The sequence below is a fragment of the Myodes glareolus genome, chromosome 12 (genome assembly GCF_982192425.1).
Source record: "Myodes glareolus chromosome 12, mMyoGla1.1, whole genome shotgun sequence".
NCBI lineage: Eukaryota > Metazoa > Chordata > Mammalia > Rodentia > Cricetidae > Myodes > Myodes glareolus.
Window position 1 is genome coordinate 27,964,157 of NC_142037.1, and position 16,596 is coordinate 27,980,752.

The 16,596-nt window shown below is 43.6% G+C and overlaps 1 protein-coding gene across 3 annotated transcripts in view; it reads left to right on the forward strand.

Moving 5' to 3' along the window:
- Rnaseh2b (ribonuclease H2 subunit B) overlaps positions 1-15,616 on the forward strand; it is a 62,783-nt gene extending 47,167 nt beyond the window's left edge. For 2 of the 3 annotated variants that reach the window (XM_048422220.3, XM_048422221.3), the window contains one exon: positions 965-1,580. In XM_048422220.3, coding sequence (XP_048278177.1) covers positions 965-1,078 — 114 coding nt within the window. In that variant the 3' untranslated portion in view covers positions 1,079-1,580. Of the gene's footprint in view, positions 1-964; positions 1,581-10,379 lie in introns of those variants that run through there. The other variant, XM_048422222.3, reaches the window with a different exon arrangement.
- The last annotated feature ends 980 nt before the right edge of the window (positions 15,617-16,596 follow it).

Sequence of the window (16,596 nt, forward strand, 5' to 3'; positions counted from 1 at the left end):
GCATAGACTGTGAGCTGTGACCCTTGCCTGTTTTTGTGTTGTGACAATACTGCTTTTCCACTATCTGTGAGGTTTATTCTAAGTTAAGGCTAGTGACTCTTTTTATGATACACCCAGAGCACAAAGAAAATTCTCCTTTTTAGCCTTTTCGCTTGATTTAAATAGTTGAAAGTTTTTTCCTGAGGCTTCGTATATAATTTGTATCTCTTTATGATTTTCTCTCCCCCCCCTACTTTATGCTCACCCATCCCAAGACATGTTATCTCCCATTTAGATTTTAGCAATGTATCATTTAAGGTTTTTTTTTCAACTTTAATTTCTTGGGCAGAAAAAATTCCAGTTTTGAGTTTTGCTCAAATATCTCAGTCTTTCAGTGTTCTATGTGGGGACATTGTGAGTCTCTCTGGTGGAAACCTTTCTGCCTTGTCTTCCATGGAAAAGCCATCCACTTCCCAGTGGTTACACTCCACCACGGCACTGAAGAGAGTTAGTGGCCGGGACCAATAGAAGTTTCCAGGGCAGAGTGAAGTAGAGGCAGCTCCTTGGCAAGCATTTCCCTTTTGCCACCGCAGTGGGACAGCGAGGCTGCAGCCTGGAATACACCGCCTTGCAGGCCATCTTTTGAATATGACAGCACTGCCCTGGGTTTTCTGTAGAGCACACACAAAATCAGATTGTGAGCTCCTCATCATCGGGTGGAGAATACAGGCTGGGACTCCCCCGACTGTTGATGTCATTGCCGCCATTGTCCAACACACCCTCAAAATGGTCCCCAGTGGGAACCATCTGGAGCATTCTCTCCTCAGAGTGGAGCCGGTTTTCTTTAGAAGTCTGTATCCTGAGCAAGTAGCAGCCTTGTTTTCACTCCACCGCCCCTGTCCCCACTGCGCAAGACTCAGGCTGGTGTGATTTGTATGTATGATAACTTTCAAATATTGCAAATCTCTCTTGTTTTTATTAACAGAAAAATGGCAAAATGACTGCAGCTCAGAAGGCTTTGGCTAAAGTCGACAAGAGCGGGATGAAAAGTCTTGATGCTTTTTTTGGAGCAAAAACTAAAAAAGCTGGAAAGATTTGAAGTGTTGAATAAAATCTGGTGAAGCAGGAACGGAGCTTGCCTCTGCTTGTCCTGTCTTCCCTCTTGTTGCCCTGATCCTTAGTCCATCCGCCGAGAAACAGAAGCGGTTCTCAGGTCCTGCCAGTCCTCGCTGGGGTTTGACTTTGTGTCTAACAGACTATGGGAAAGTAATCGTGGGAGCTGCTGCCTGGGGCCCCCGGAATGTTTGCCATAATGGAAAGTCATCAAGTGCACAGAGTTCAGAGTCGCGGCTTCCTCAAGAAGGTGTCAGTGATAGCCAGCTATTCTCTACTCCCTCATGTGTGGCTTCAACTGAAATGAGATGGACAAAACTGGACATTTTGGTAAATCTTACGATTAGCCATATTTTAGTTTGTATGAATTCGTGTTCTTTGTTTTAAAAAGTATAGAAATAAACCAAAATTGCAGTCTCTCACCTTTCTATTATGCAAACACAGCTAGATAATTTTCTTAGAATAAAAAATATTTTCAAGAACTCTAATAGTAATTTTGTTGCTTTTTACACACTGTCATTTTCTGAGCCTTTCCCCAGCTTCCTGGGTATTCTTAAACAGGCTTGTTAAGGCCTGGGAAGGAGCTCAGTGGTGGTAGGAGATGGGGCACTTACCTGTCATGCTGGAGGTCCTGGGTTCAGTCTCCAGTACTGCCAAAAATAGATACATGGATGCTTAATTTAAACTACACTATAATTTTCAATTCTTTAGATATTTAGTCATTTAATAACCATTTTCCTATACAATTCCACGTAAGGCTCAGGGGTCACCAGGAAAAGGGAGCAGAAAGATTTTAAGAGCCAGAAGAACAGGATTCTGCTGTGAGAGTGTGTTTTAGAACTGACGGAGGCGCTTTACGCACGAAGTCTTACCAACATGGCTGCCTAAACAAGGTCCACATGGGGCAACAACAGTAGACATGCCATTGTGGAAGAGGAGAGGGGCCTCAGCCCTAGAGAACGAACCACAGACAACTGCGGATACTGAGAGTCGGGGAAACTGTTTCCAAGGAAGAGCACACCACTTGGTTATTAAATATTAAGTGTCCAGCCCTGAAAACAAGCACGCAGGGAACATTATATGGACTGAGCAGATTGTATTTATATATTTAGGAGTAGGTATAGATATTAAAGAAAAAGTGGTTGTGAATTTGAGAACAAGGAGGGATACATGGGAGGGGTTGGAGAGAGGAATGAGAAGGGGGAAATTATGCAATTCAAATTTAAATTTCAAAAGATATTTTTAAACTCTTTATTTTCTAAATCTTTGGTACTTGAAGTGTCATAGTAGATGTAAATATTTGTCTACATCTTTTATTCTTTAAAATAGCTTTTGAAATGTAGGCTTACTGATGAAAAAATGTATATGTACACACATATTTGTATGTATATGTTTGTCTATGTATTTGTGAAAACACTTCACAAAATAGTTAACCAGCAGTGTATTTGGTTTCTTAGGTTAAATAAAAGGCTTTTTATTTATTAGGTTAAATAATAGGTTTTTTTAATTTGTGTGTGTGTGTGTTTAAGTTCAAGCACAGATGTGCCACAGCACACATATGGCAGTCAGAGGAAACCTGGGCTGTGTACTGAGGCAGGATCTTTGTCGTTCACTCTGTGTGCATTAGGCTGGCTGGCTGGCAAGCTTCCAGTGGTGGGGGTGGATCTCCTGTCCCACCTTGTTGGTAGAGCGCTGGGTTATAGGAATCTGCTGCTGTTCCTGGCATCACGGCAGTTCTAGGAATCTGAACTCAAGTGCTTGACTCACCGAGCCATCACCGCAGCCCTTGGAACGGTTTTAACTGACATTTTCTTGATTAAAAAGGATGTTGAACACTTTCACATTTATTACCTAATTACCATCATATAGAAAATTGTTCTTTTTCCTCGGTCACTTGGGGTGATAGCCAAAAGCTGTCTACTGTAAATTATTATCAACTACCATGGTCATTAATAAGTTGCAGGTAAATATTCCCTGACTTTATACGCATCTATTCCCCATATAATGTCACAAATACTCATTTTAGGACCTACTATTGTTTTTCTTTTTTTAAACTCAGATCTTCTGTATTTACTTTCTTTAAAGAACTTTACCTTTTCCATTTGTTCATCTAAGAATTTATATTGGGAAAATCTGTAGATTTTCCTGTCTGTCCAATGAGTTTTTATGAGTTGATGCTCATTTGTTCCAGAAGGGCTAGGGAGAGACCCTTAACGCTTGCTCCAGTATTGTGTGTGTGTATGTGTGTGTGTGTGTGTTTAATCTGTTTGTGGGTGTGCATACATGCTGCACATGTCTGTGGGTGTGTGGATGCCTTAAGGTGGCATCAGGTATCCTTCTCTGTCCATCTGTGCCTTACGCTCTTAAACCAGGACTCCCACTACACTTAGAGCTCATCGGTACGGTTGAGCTGGCTGAACAGTGAGCTCCACTGCCCACCTGATGCCCCCTTCCCACCTCCAATGCTAGGATTGCAGATGTGTGTCTGTACCTGACTTTTCCCATGGACTCCGGCAATCTGAACTTGGGTCCTCATGCTTGCACCGTAGGTATCTCACTGGCAACCTCTGGTTCCACTTTTGTATCTATTAAGTGTGCTGCTATTGTTGTTTCTTCTTTCTCCAGTTAGGTAGGGCAGGTTCTTGTACTTTGCCTGCATCATCTGAGTCAGGCTTTCCCCCAGGAACTAGAGAGTGTAATCTAGAAACTATCATCTAGGTGTATGGGAGGTTGCTATTCAGTGTACAAATCTAGGAAGTGATTCAATCTGTATAGTGTTTGTTTACACACTTCCAAACATACTTGTATCAATCTTTCTAAGTCAGTACCCATTGATGTGTGATGTCTTTGGATTCCTTCAATAGGCTGAAGCATTTTTTTTCTATTCATAGTGCTTCAAGTTCTTAACATATCTTGAAATGCTAACAAATGTTAAATTTTACCAAATAATTTTTCTATCTATTGGGAGGATCATAAAATTCTTTTAACAAAACTATTTAAATATTAGAGTTATGGTGATTGAAGGGGTTAAGGCCTGTTTGCATTCCTAAGATAACCCTGATTTGATTGTGTTTCTTATTTTCTTTTTTTTATTTATTTTTCTTTTTTTTATTAATTTATAAAAGTTTCCACTTCCGCCCTTCCTCCCAATACCCTCCCACTCCCCCCACTCCCTCTCCTCCTCCCTCTCCAGTCCTAAGAGCATTCAGGATTTCCTGCCCTGTGGGAATTTCAAGTTCCTCCCCCCCTCCCTCCAGGTCTAGGAAGGTAAGTATCCAAACAGACTGGATCCCAAAAATCCAGTATATGCAGAAGAAACAAGTCCCAGAGCCATTATCAATGGCTTCTCAGACAGTCCCCGTGTCAGCCACATTCAGAGAATCTGGTTTGATCACATGCTCGTTCAGTCCCAGTCCAGCTGGCCTTGGTGAGCTCTCATTAGATCAGTCCCCTTGTATCAGTGGGTGAGCTCACCCCTCACGGTCCTGACTTCCTTGTTCATGTTCTCCCTCCTTCTGCTCCTCTTTTTATTATTATTATTTAATTTTATTCTTACAAATACAGTACTGGATCTTTCTAATCTATTTTTACAGATTTTTATGGTCCTGTTCATGAGGGATACCAGCCTGTAGTTTTCCTTCCATATAATCATATAAAACTGGCCAGTCTTAGTTCACTTTCTATTGCTATAATAAAGACATCATGACCAAAAGCTATAACATGAGGGGGCCGGCTTGTTGGGGTTTCTGTCCCGCCTGGTACCCACAGCTGGCAAGCCCCAAAGAAATCACACAAAGAGTCTGCATTAGATATAAACTGATCGGCCCATTAGCTCAGGCGACTTATTAGCTCTTGTAACATATTAACCCATTATTCTGTTCTATGTTAGCCATGTGGCTCAGTACTTTTTACAGTGGGGCAGATCACATGTTGCTTCTTCGGAGTCTGGGCAGGAGTGTGAGGAATGGGCTTCCTCCTTTCCAGCATTCTCCTGTTCTCATCGCCCCGTCTCTACTTCTGTCTGTTTGACCCACCTATACTTCCTGCCTGACCAATCAGTGTTTTATTAAAATACATGATTGACAGAATACAGATAATTCTCCCGCACCAAAAAGCAACTTGGGGAGGAAAGGTTTTATCTAGCTTACATTTCCAGGCATCCAGGGGTGGCAGGGAAGGAACCTGGATGCAGGAACTAAAGCAGAGGCTGGAGTGGTGCTGCTCACTGCCTTGTTCCTCTGGCTTGCTTGGTTTGCTTTCTTATAGAACCCAGGGCCACTGCCCAGGGATGGCACCCACAGCTGACTGAGCCCTGTTTTCTTTTCATTCGTTTTCTGTTCTGACAGCTCCGCTGTGGCTTTAACCGTACTCTGGTTTGTAGCACTCCGCCCTCCATTAATCTCTATTAATGCTATTTTCCATTAATAGAAAATTGCCATCTCTAGGCATCCTTTGGGTTTTGTCTCTTCCCATTTCTGCTGTGTTTCTTATGTTATAGTCACAATACTTTGAACATCCTTGTCTGCTACCTCCACTGCCTTTGTCATTTCTGGCCTGGCTTCTGGTTTTCTCTTTAGTTTGCAGACCTGTTATGCTTGTCCTAACTTTTTACAGTGGTAGAAATTAAACCTGGGTCCTTGAGCATGCTAGGCAAGTGCTCTATCACTGAGCTATATCTCAGCCTTTTTTCCCTTTGATTCATAGGGAAAATGCAAAAATAGTAAGGAAGTGTATGTGTACTCTTATCCCTGTGTTCCCCAATGCTAACCCTTTGCATAGCCATACTGAAGTAATCAAAACCAGGCTATTTATAACATTATTGCTCTGTTAATCAGTGACCTTATGGGAGTTTTACCTTTCTAATATTTTCTGTTCCAGAATCTATTCATGATCCTGCACTGTGTGAGGTTCCCTAATAGGCATTTTCTAATTTTCAGGATTCCCTTAGTGTTTCTTTTATCTTTCAAGGCCCTTGGCGTTGAACCAGTTGAGAATAACGCTTGGTTAGTTTTGCAGAACGCTCTTCACTTTTTGAGATGCCCCGCGAGTCTGCTACTATTCCATCTTCTCATGTGGTCATCCCTAGAGCTATGAACATCAATCATATCAGGCACTGGAGAGCTTTTGTATCTGATGCTGGTTTAGGTGCTGGGCATGTAATAGCTCATTTAATCCCTATAACAACTAGAGTTGCAGGACAAGTTGCCATAGGAGCTAGGTAGATGATCTTCGCTGCAGCAGGAGGAATAGCTCAGTCTCGAAGCGTGGGGAGTTGTTTCCAGAAGCCTGTATGCAGATGCAGCCAGGGGACAAACGTGGACTGATGAAAAGAGTTGCAGGAAAAATTAGTGTGAAACAAACTTCAGGGTTGTTAAGGAAAATACAAATATACTTAGATTTAAGTGTAGGTGTTGACAGCAAGAAAGACGTGAGGATCTCAGCAGTGTGTGTTGGGGGACGGATAGGGGGTTGGTGGGTGATGTCTTGACTTGCAGGACTCAAATGATGCAATCCTTGTGTTTCAAAAGATTAGACAAAAGTGTTTTGCTATGTTCATTTTTAATTTAGAAATGTTTTTCCTTTGGGGAAGGAGACTTTAAGGTTGATTGGCCACCATGCCCAGGTTTCTATGTGGGTGCTGGGAATCTAAGTCACAAACTAAGTTTAGAGGGTGAATTGTGCAGGTTTACAGAGAAACGAGTGCTGTGAAAATAAAAAAATATATATATGAGAGGAATTCTTACTACATACGAGTCACAGAGAAGCCCAGGTACCTCTTTTGTCAGTAAATATGGTTCGCAATTTTATTCATGATTTTTTTCAAAACTTAACACTTGGATAGAACGTAAACTTTACAAATATCTTCAGAGTGCCAAGGCCTTCACCATGGTGTGTGGCTGCCTGAGCATTCTTGTTTGCAAAATCCTTCAGAGAAAGGAATGTTGCCCCTATGGAGGTAGTCTTCCCGTGGTTTTGTTGGTGTTGCCTCTAACTGTGGTAAAATTCTTGACTTGGCAACCAACGAGAGGCTCAAACAGGATCCAGAGGGGGATGGCTCTTTTCCTTTCTCATTTTGCTGTTGTGTTTCCTGTCTTTCTGTCTTGCCTCAATGACAGTCACTTCTCTTGCCCTGTGGAGGCCAGCTCTCAGCAGCAGGAGCTGTGTACCATTCAGTTCTCAGTCTTACAGAGTCCTAGGCAGGGCGCATGCAGCAGCAAGATGCTACGCACATGAAAGAGAGAGTGTTAAAGGACAGGAACTTGGTAGCAACCAAGTCTTATCCCAAATCAAATTTCCTCCAGCTCTTTCATCTTCTTGTTTATCTTTGTTGTTTGAGGCAGGATCTTATATAAGCTCAGGCTGTCCTCAAACTGACCTTGTAGCCAAGACTAGCCTTGAACCCATTGTCCTGGCTCCACTTCCTGGATTCTGGGATTGTAGGTGTGTGCCACCACATTCATCTTTTGAGGTTTATCCTGGGGCCATCCACTCACCAGGAAATTCTCCTCCATGGGTATAAGGCTAGTGTCCAGGGAAACTGTTCTTTACCATCCATGTCTGTTGTGCAGTTTGCTGCAGTGCAGTCTGGGAATCACCGTTATTTCTCCCATTTTACAGTTGAAAGGGGCAGGGCCTCGGACTCCAGACTCTCTACCACACTCAACACCCCTCCCCCCACCTGCTGCTGTATCTCAGAAACCGCCTGCTCACCCAGTACAAAAAAAAAAAAAATAGCCCCTTCTTACAACTTGAGGATTGACTAACTTCCTCTATATGTTAAGATGGCCCAGCTTGATTAGACATCTTATATCATATATTTTTCTCCCAAACATCTCTTCCCCCAGCACTAACCTAAAATTCCAGTGCAAGCGCACCCCGTTACAAAGTCTTCTGAAAGCAGAGTGCAGGGCCAGGAGACAGCAGAAGGACATTCCCTATGCGCTTGGAAGACCTGATTAGTCTGAATAATTGGAAAGATCCCATTTTCATACCTTCTTATGTCCTGAGATTTACACACACCTCAGGTTTCTGTTCCCTTTGCAGCTCTCAGACTGGACCAAAGGTTTCCTAGCTATGTTTAGTAGGACTCAACAGTTTCCATAGCAATTAAATATCATTGCTTAATTAATCATTAAGACTGCCCCTGTGTTATAGGTGCCCGAAGTGAGGGGATACAGACTGTCTGTAGCAGGGCCAAGATAGCATCCTTTTTTGAAATGCAAGCTTGGGCCTCTTTCTTTTGGTTCCTTCAAGGTTCTTATGCCATTCTGTCTGCATAGCTTATAGCCATTGTACTAGTTGGTTCTCTATTGCTGTGATGAACAACGTGACCAAGAGCAACTTGAAGAAAGTTTTTTCATCCTATAGCTTACAGTCCATCGTAAAAAGAAGTCAGGGCAGGAATTCAAAATCAAAGACCACAAGTGGTTACTGTCTCGCACTCCATGGCTTGCTCAGCCTGCTTCCCCATACACCCCAGGACCATTTTCCCAAGGGCTGCACAAGCTTCGGTGGGCTGGGTTTTCCCACATCAATCATTAATCAAGAGAATTCCCCCACAGGCTTGCCTACTGACCAGTCTGACGGAGTCATTTTCTCAATTGAGGTTTCTTCTTCCCAGATAACCCTAGCTTGCATCAAATTGGCAGAAGAATATAAATAAATAAGATCAAACCAGCACAGCCATTGTTTTGTGGCCTTTCCTGAGATATGGACAAACATCAGCTTACCCTAGATAGGACTCTACCAACAAGCTAAAGATGATTTCACTCATGTACAGCCTGGTGAAGCAGTGAGTTGGGGAGGGGGGCTACTTACAGAACTGTGAGTGGGGGAGCCTTTCCAGGAACATGGATGACTCAAAGGCGGAACAAGAGTGACCACTCAAAACAGCTGCATTCTGGACAAATGCGGCCCCTCCCCCCCAGTAGTTGTTACAGTGTCTGTAACTTTCCGTTGCCTTGTGAATCTTCTAAGGCTTAGGAACTCCCTGAGTTTGTGAGTTTTGTTTACTTCCTGAGGCTTAATAAACTGCCCTCCAGAAAGACGTTTCAGTTCAGAGGAAATAGCTACACGGTGGCCATTTAGCCTAACGTAGTTTCTTAGAATAACGTTACAAATGTGTAATAGTAGAAAATAAGGGAAAATTAAACCTATTCTGCTTCATCTTCTAATTTTGTTCTTAATAAGTTCTGCAGGTCAGTTTGCCCTGAGCAGCCCTAAGCAGGACTATAAAGCTTCTGTGTAGCAGATATGCTCACTGTCCGCTTCCTAGGATTTACTGTACTTTGTTAATAAATGTTATTTTGTTAATCAAGGCTATTTGAGAGGGCAGGAGGTATTAAATGAGATTACAGAGGAATCAGAGCTCTTCATAGACATTAAAGTGATCTTCCTAGGGTGCATATAAAATGAAAATAATGTTGATAGTTTTTGCAAAAGAAACTAAGGAAGAAGCTTAGATTCTCTTATTTCTTAAGAACATGGTCTGAGTATGTACTGTGTGTCAAAATATGGTTCTAGGTAACAGATACGAAGCCGACAATGTCGCAGACAAAAAAAAATGCTCTGGAGAAGTTTCCACTTCAGGGTGGGCAGGCAGATAGCCTCAGGTGGTGGGGGACTATGGAAAAAGCCAAGTGGGGATTGGACAGAGTTCTGGGGAGGGGAGAAGTGAAGGAAGGCTTTGCTACCTTCGTGTCATATCCACACTGGGGCGTGGAAATCAGCTTTTGCGAGGTCGTTTGTAACATAACTACGTGATAAATCGCTGGTAGTCTTACACTCAGTGAGGGGCCAGTTTCCAGCTGTCACTGATGGACAGCTACATTCCCAGGGACATCAGTGACCGCTACTTCTCCCTGCAAGTCTGTGCCTCTCTATTTGGCTGGACATCCAGATTTATGTAAGGCTCAGCTTGAAAAACATTTGTTTTAAGGGAAAGGGGGGAAGGAAAGCAAAGCTGAAATCACGTAGGAATTATTCTTCTTAGAATCATGTTTGCATGTATTTCTTGTGTTTTCTTTCACTTCTTTTCCCATGTGATGATATCCATTCTGTTAGCAATAGGAACACTGTATTGTATTTTAAACATTCTTTTGCAGTGGCCATTGGAGGGAGAATATCTTCATAGTCAATTGGTTCTATCCCAAGGAGATGGCCAAGCTGGGGGGGATGTCCAAGAGAACACACCGCCGTTACTTCTAGGGAATCTAAGCCTCCAGCCAACCTCTTCTATTCTGTAGATGGTGCATGGGCTCTCAGTGACCTTTTCCTCTCCTCACTAGATGCCAACACAAAGACGAAAGAGGGGCAAGTGACAAGTGACACAGCCACACGCCAGGCTTAGCTGCTTCCTGTGCAACTTCAGATGCCCCAAAGAGCTAAGATGCTTTCTGCACTTTGAAGAGCGTTCTGCAGCTTCAGGAAAACCACGCGACGAGGTGTCTGTCCAAGGACCAGTGATGAACATGGTGTTCCTTCAGTCAGCCGTGCCTGTTTGTTCTACGCCGGAGTGCAAGCTACCCCAGAGTGTGGATCTCACCTTCTGCCCCAGTCCAGTCTGCAGAAGAGCGTGTATCTTTCCAGGCTAGGGCCTCAGACTTCAAAATGTCCAGAAGAGCAAGCAAGAACATTCCTCCCACCTGACCTTGCTGGCTTCCCTCTTTTGGGAGCGCCTGCGTGGTTGACGTAAGCACAGGAGTTCCCACTACTGACTCTGGCGAACCAAGTGTCAACTGTTTGAATACTTCTTTATTTCGTACCAACTTGGCAGCTGCTAATGCAATAATGATGCCCAAATCTGTGCATTTTATACCTTCTTAGAGTTAAACATGACCTCTTTTCCAAAGATTTACTGTGAGAGCCAAGAGAGAGAGAGAGAGAGAGAGAGAGAGAGAGAGAGAGAGAGAGAGAGAGGGAAATGAATGCCCAAAAGGCATTTCGTGGAGAATTCTGGAGAATGCCCAGCCCTGCTCTTCTAAGGAGGCAGCGGGAGGTCTGGGGCAGAATTGTCTGAAGTCCAAGTGACTCTTCCACTGGGCACACAGCAGGGCCAGCTGGCTGCTGCTCAGCTGACCTCCCGTGTTCCCACATCACCTCCAACCTCTTCAGGGAATAATCCTGAGTGCTGACTCCCTCAGCCAAGCTGAATCCCATTCGCCAGCAGTCTCATTTCCTTTGCCTTCTTCTCAACATAGAAACGACCCTGAACCTTGAGAGACTGTCAGTGCCTTGATGGCTGAGAAGTGAATGTCTCTCCAAGTCCAACTCTACAAAAATTAATGTGGAAGGCTCGGGATGTAGCGCAGTCTGAAGACTGCCTGCCTAGCGTGCAGGAGGCTCTGGATTTGATACCTACAGTGTTGTGTTTCTTTAAACTCGGTAGCTGCCCATTAAGCAACTGCTGTCCTAATCACCAGTTGCAACTACATAGCTATCGGTAGCTGTTGGGCCACCCTGGAAATAGCCAGGCAGGAATTCTGTTCCCTCAGGCACCAGCTCTATCATGGCCACTAAAGGGAACTTTACCTAGATCCCTATCTCTATATAGAACTCAGGATTCAAAGGTTGAGGTGAAATTCTGCTTGCACAGAGAGCACAAACACCATGTAGCTAACTTTCTCTCCTAGCGTGTGGCTCCCCCAAAACATGGCCATCCTTCTGCTCAGCCCCGACTTAAGAAGCCTAGCTATACATGGTTCCTCCTACCACTTCCTGTCAGCTAGTTACTGACAAGGATTCATTTTATTTAATCAAACAAATGTAACATGTCTTTGAATCATTAAACAAACATTCCACAACATAAACGAATGTAACATACCTTAAATTAATATTCCACAATATCACATCACTTAATCCTGTAATCCCCCCACTGGGGAGGTGAAGACAGGAGAATTGGGAATTTCAAGATGACTTGCAGCTGCACACGGAGTTAAAGGCCAGCCTGGGATGCATATGATCCTGCTTTAGAAATCAAAAGTCAGTATGCAAACCTAGAAGTAGGAGGGGCTGCTCCAGACATGATCCTTTTGAGCCAGGTTGTTGTGGTGTCACTTTGTTCCACACATCGTGATGGCTTAAAAATCTAACCTTTCCTATCTTTTAGATTCCCAAGCACTGCAGAGGGAGATCAGTGCTTATTTCGGCTCAAGGCACCTGCCACCAGTAACATACTATTGTAGTTAGCTCTGTGTCCTTGAGCAAATCATTCTGCTGTAGGATAGTGCTTTTGTACACTGTAAAGATTTGTCACTTGTACTAGTTTAATAAAACACTAATTGGCCAGTAGTCAGACAGGAAGTATAGGAGGGGCAACCAGACTAAGAGAATTCTGGGAAAAGGAAAGGCAGAGAGTCAGTCACCAGCCAGATGCAGAGGAAGCAAGATGAGAATGCCTCACTGAAAAATGTGCCAAGCCACATGACTAAATATAAACAAGAATTATGGGTTAATTTAAGTTGTAAAAGTTTAGTAATAATAAGCCTGAGCTAATGAGACAAAAAGTTGATAAGTAATGTAAACCTCTGTGTGTTTCTTTGGGACTGAACGACTACAGAATCAGGTGGAACAGAAAGTTCCATCTACATTATTCCTGTTAAGACCCCAGCTCAGGGATACTACTCTTCTCTTTCCTCTGAAGACTTATTGTTGTTCTTTCTGCGGAATACGAAATAGACCACGAGGTACAAACAAACCCACGTGTAGCTTTATTATAGGAAAGGGGCATGAGGACGATGCAGGCTGGGAGCAGGAAGGGGGAAAAAGAGGAGGGGGTACCGCGGTTCTGCCTTTTTAAAGACCAATCCAGCGTGCACGTGCATCTGACACTGCGTTCTGCGTCCCTGTTGGATTGTGGGTGCTAGTGATTTTTGGGAAATGAAGTCTTTTGAGTCAGGCGGACCACGCTTCACTCTGCGCCTGTGCATAGGGGCCTCCTGGGGAATTCAGTTCCCCAGGAGAATAACACTTATCATGAGAGCCTTCCAGGTAGTCCCCACGGTCCGAGAAGTGTGATGCTGGCCAAACTGGTGACTAGCCTATTGGTATGATTGTTTCTACCACAAGCTCTACCTACCAAGCCAAATGTTACCCTCTTTCTCTGTAGCTTCCTCCCCTCTCGCTTTCTTATTTTTTCACATATCACTGGACACTGATGATGTAAAAGACATCCCTAGGAATCCATTCTTGGTTGTGCCTCAAATTCACATCCCACTGGTCTCTGAACTTTAAAGGCCTAACACTTCATGGTGACCCTATCTAAATTGTCACAGTTTCACCTGATTTTTTTTATGCAAGAAATTCATGTACATTCTCACAAAAGGTCAGCTAGAGCAAGAGCAGGCCCCACCCCCTGCTGGTGCTACCCAGAAACCTGGATGACAATAGCCTTCTTTCTATACAGGTCCCTGTCTAGTAATCAGCATCTAGATGCTGTTGTCCTCTAGCCAGCAGCTCTAGAGTTGCTATTTGCCCAGTTAATTTCGGACAATTCACATCAGCACTTTTTCTAAGAACCAAATCCTATTTTGTAATCCTTCAGAAAAATCTCTCGGGTAAACTAAAGTGGAACAACAGATCTGGAGCTTGACACCTCAGGCTAGCTCTTCCCTTCCATGCCCACTGCCACCAGGAGAAGCTGTGCCTTGGTTGCATGGTCCACTTGCCCAAGGGCAGAGAACCTATGGCTTGTGATGGAAACATCCCATGGTGTTGGCCGTGAACTTGTTGTTCAACAAAGGATGAGTGAGAGGGGACAGATGAAGACTTTCTGTTGTCTGTTGTTTTATTTTGTTCTTTGGCTCTTTGGAGGGCCCGCCACCCAGATCCCAAATAAACACACAGAGCTGTTTTCTTACTTATGAATGCCTGTCCTTAGCTTGACTTGTTTCTCTCCAGCTTTTCTTAACTTAAATTATCCCATCTTCTTTTTGCCTCTGGGCTTCTACCTTTCTCTGTTTCTGTGTATCTTTTCTTTCCTTCTTATTTCATGTCTGGCTGGGTGGCTGGCCCCTTCTTTTCTTGCTTTGTATCATGGCAGGGGTGAATCTATGTTAGTGTGTCTGTGTGTACACTCTTTTGCAGGTATGAATGCTAGTACCTGTGAATTGCTGTGTAGGCCACACTGGCTGGTTCCAACCTTCTAGAGAGTCTCCTGTCTATCTTCTGGTTTCCATATACTTACCGGATGTGCCCAGCTTTTACAGGGATTCTAGGGACACAAATTTAAGTCCTGGACTTGAGTGGCAAGCCATTTACTCACCAAGCCAACTTCTCAGTCCATGTGAGACTTTTAATAGAATAAAAGTAATTGAGGAGGGTATCTAAATTGGAAGGAAAATTTTTAGAGAGAAATTATTTTAAATTTTATAGTGAAAGTCTAGTGTTATTTCTCCCTCTCCTCCCCTCTTTGGAAATGTTCTACATAAACACGTATAACTCATATCAAAACAGCTCAAAATTTCTGTTGGTTTGCTCATGGCTTTGGTTCCTTGAAAAGTCTCTCTCAGAATTTTTATTTTCACACGTTTCATTTAGTAAGTTACTTGGGCCATGTGACACATACTTCATTGTTTTGTGCTTTCCAATCACGTGTATACCCAGAAAATGCTATCAGAAACCAAAAAGCTGATCTTCTAGTCCTGCAACTTGTTAAAGTCTCAAGAGGCCCTGGGTGTGATTCCTTGACCCTCTTCCTCAGTCAAGAATGTAGCATTGGCTTAAATTGTGCCAACATGAAGATGGAGACTGGGGTTAATTTTGTTCTGAAGTGTTCTCAGGGCTTTAGAAGGAATCTTGGGTATCCCAGGGCACGTCACAGTTATGCTGAGAGCCACTGCGCCTGTCTACAGAGCAGACTAGGGAAACACACCCAGCCCAGGAGAGACCAGGAAATAACGTTCATCTTTGCTGCCAGTCAGTTCCCAGCAGACAGCAACTGAACTGCCTCAGGAACTCATCTTCCAGAGCCACTGCTGACTTTCTCCAGGAATTCCATGCTGGTGAGTCAGGAGGCATACTCTACACCATTAGCGGTTTTGAAGTGATCTGGACCACTCCTGAAAGCAAATAAAATTATATAATCCTAATTTATATTGCACTTGCTCTCATAGTTTGTAGGATTTGTTATACTACAGAAAATGTATGAAACTCTGATATCACTGATGCTATGGGAAATCAGGCCCTTAAGAGACCAAGCTGCACTGGGAGAAGAATTTGGTTCATTAGACCATGTGGTGGTTTGAAAGAAAATGCCCACCAAAGAGAGTGGTACTATTCAGAGGTGTGGCCTTATTAGAGAAGATGTGGTCTTGTTGGAGGAAATGTGTCACTGTTGAGATAAGCAGTCTCATATGCTCAAGTCATGCCTAGTGTCTCAGTTCACTTCCTGTTGCCTGCTGATCAAGATGTAGGATTCTTAGCTCCAGCACCAAGTCTTCCTGCACTCTGCCATGCCCTACCATGACAAGAATGGACTAAACCTCTTAACTGTAAGCCACCCCATTAAATGTTTTCCTTTATAAGAGTTGCCATGGTCATGGTGTCTCTTTACACCCCAACTAAGAAACCCCAACTAAGATGGACTAGGTAACTCAACTGAGCTAGTGCCCTGGAGAGAGACTAGCCCAGAATTACAGATTTGCACAGCATTTTTAGGCTTTACAATGGCGGTCACTTCAACTGTTGCAGCATTGTTGGGTTATGGACATGGGAACATAAGTGTGGTGGTTTAAATGACTATGGCCCGCATAGATTCATGTATCTGAATGCTTAGTCACCAGGGAATAGAACTCTTTGATAGGATTAGAAGGTCTTGTTGGAGGAAGTATATCACTGGGGTTGGACTTTGAGGTTTCAAAACTCTATGCCAGGCTCAGTATCATTCTCTCTCTCTCTCTCTCTCTCTCTCTCTCTCTCTCTCTGTCTCTCTCTCTCTCCTGCCTGTGGATCTGTATGTAGTTCTCAGCTCCTTCTCCAGCACCATGTCTGCTTGTGTGTCTCCATGCTCCCCACCATGATGATAATGGGCTAGACCTCTGAAGCTGTAAGCAAGCTCCCAGTTAAATGCTTCTTTTGTAAGAGTTATTGTGGTCATTGTGTCTCTTTACAGCAATAGAACACTGACTAAGATAAGGAAGTCTGTAGGTAGACTACCCCAAGTCCTGCCTATATCCCTGGCTCCCCTGGTTGGGACTTGCATCCTACACACCATGGAATAAATCTATACCCCAGTTCCTTTGATTCATTACAGCAGATACTCAGCCATGAGAATGTCTTGGTGACCCTCCACACCCATGTAGCCTTAAAGCCTTGCCTATGTATGACATCCAGTGGGAAAATAAAATAGAAAGGACTGAGAAAGTCAGGGCTAAGTCTACCCAGTGGGAGACTCAGAAGACCTAGAACTATCACAGTCACCACTTTGCTCTATTGATTCACATCCTTCTGAGAAAAGCAAAGTAAAAGTGATTCTGGGAACCGCACACAGCCAAGGTCATCAGAAGC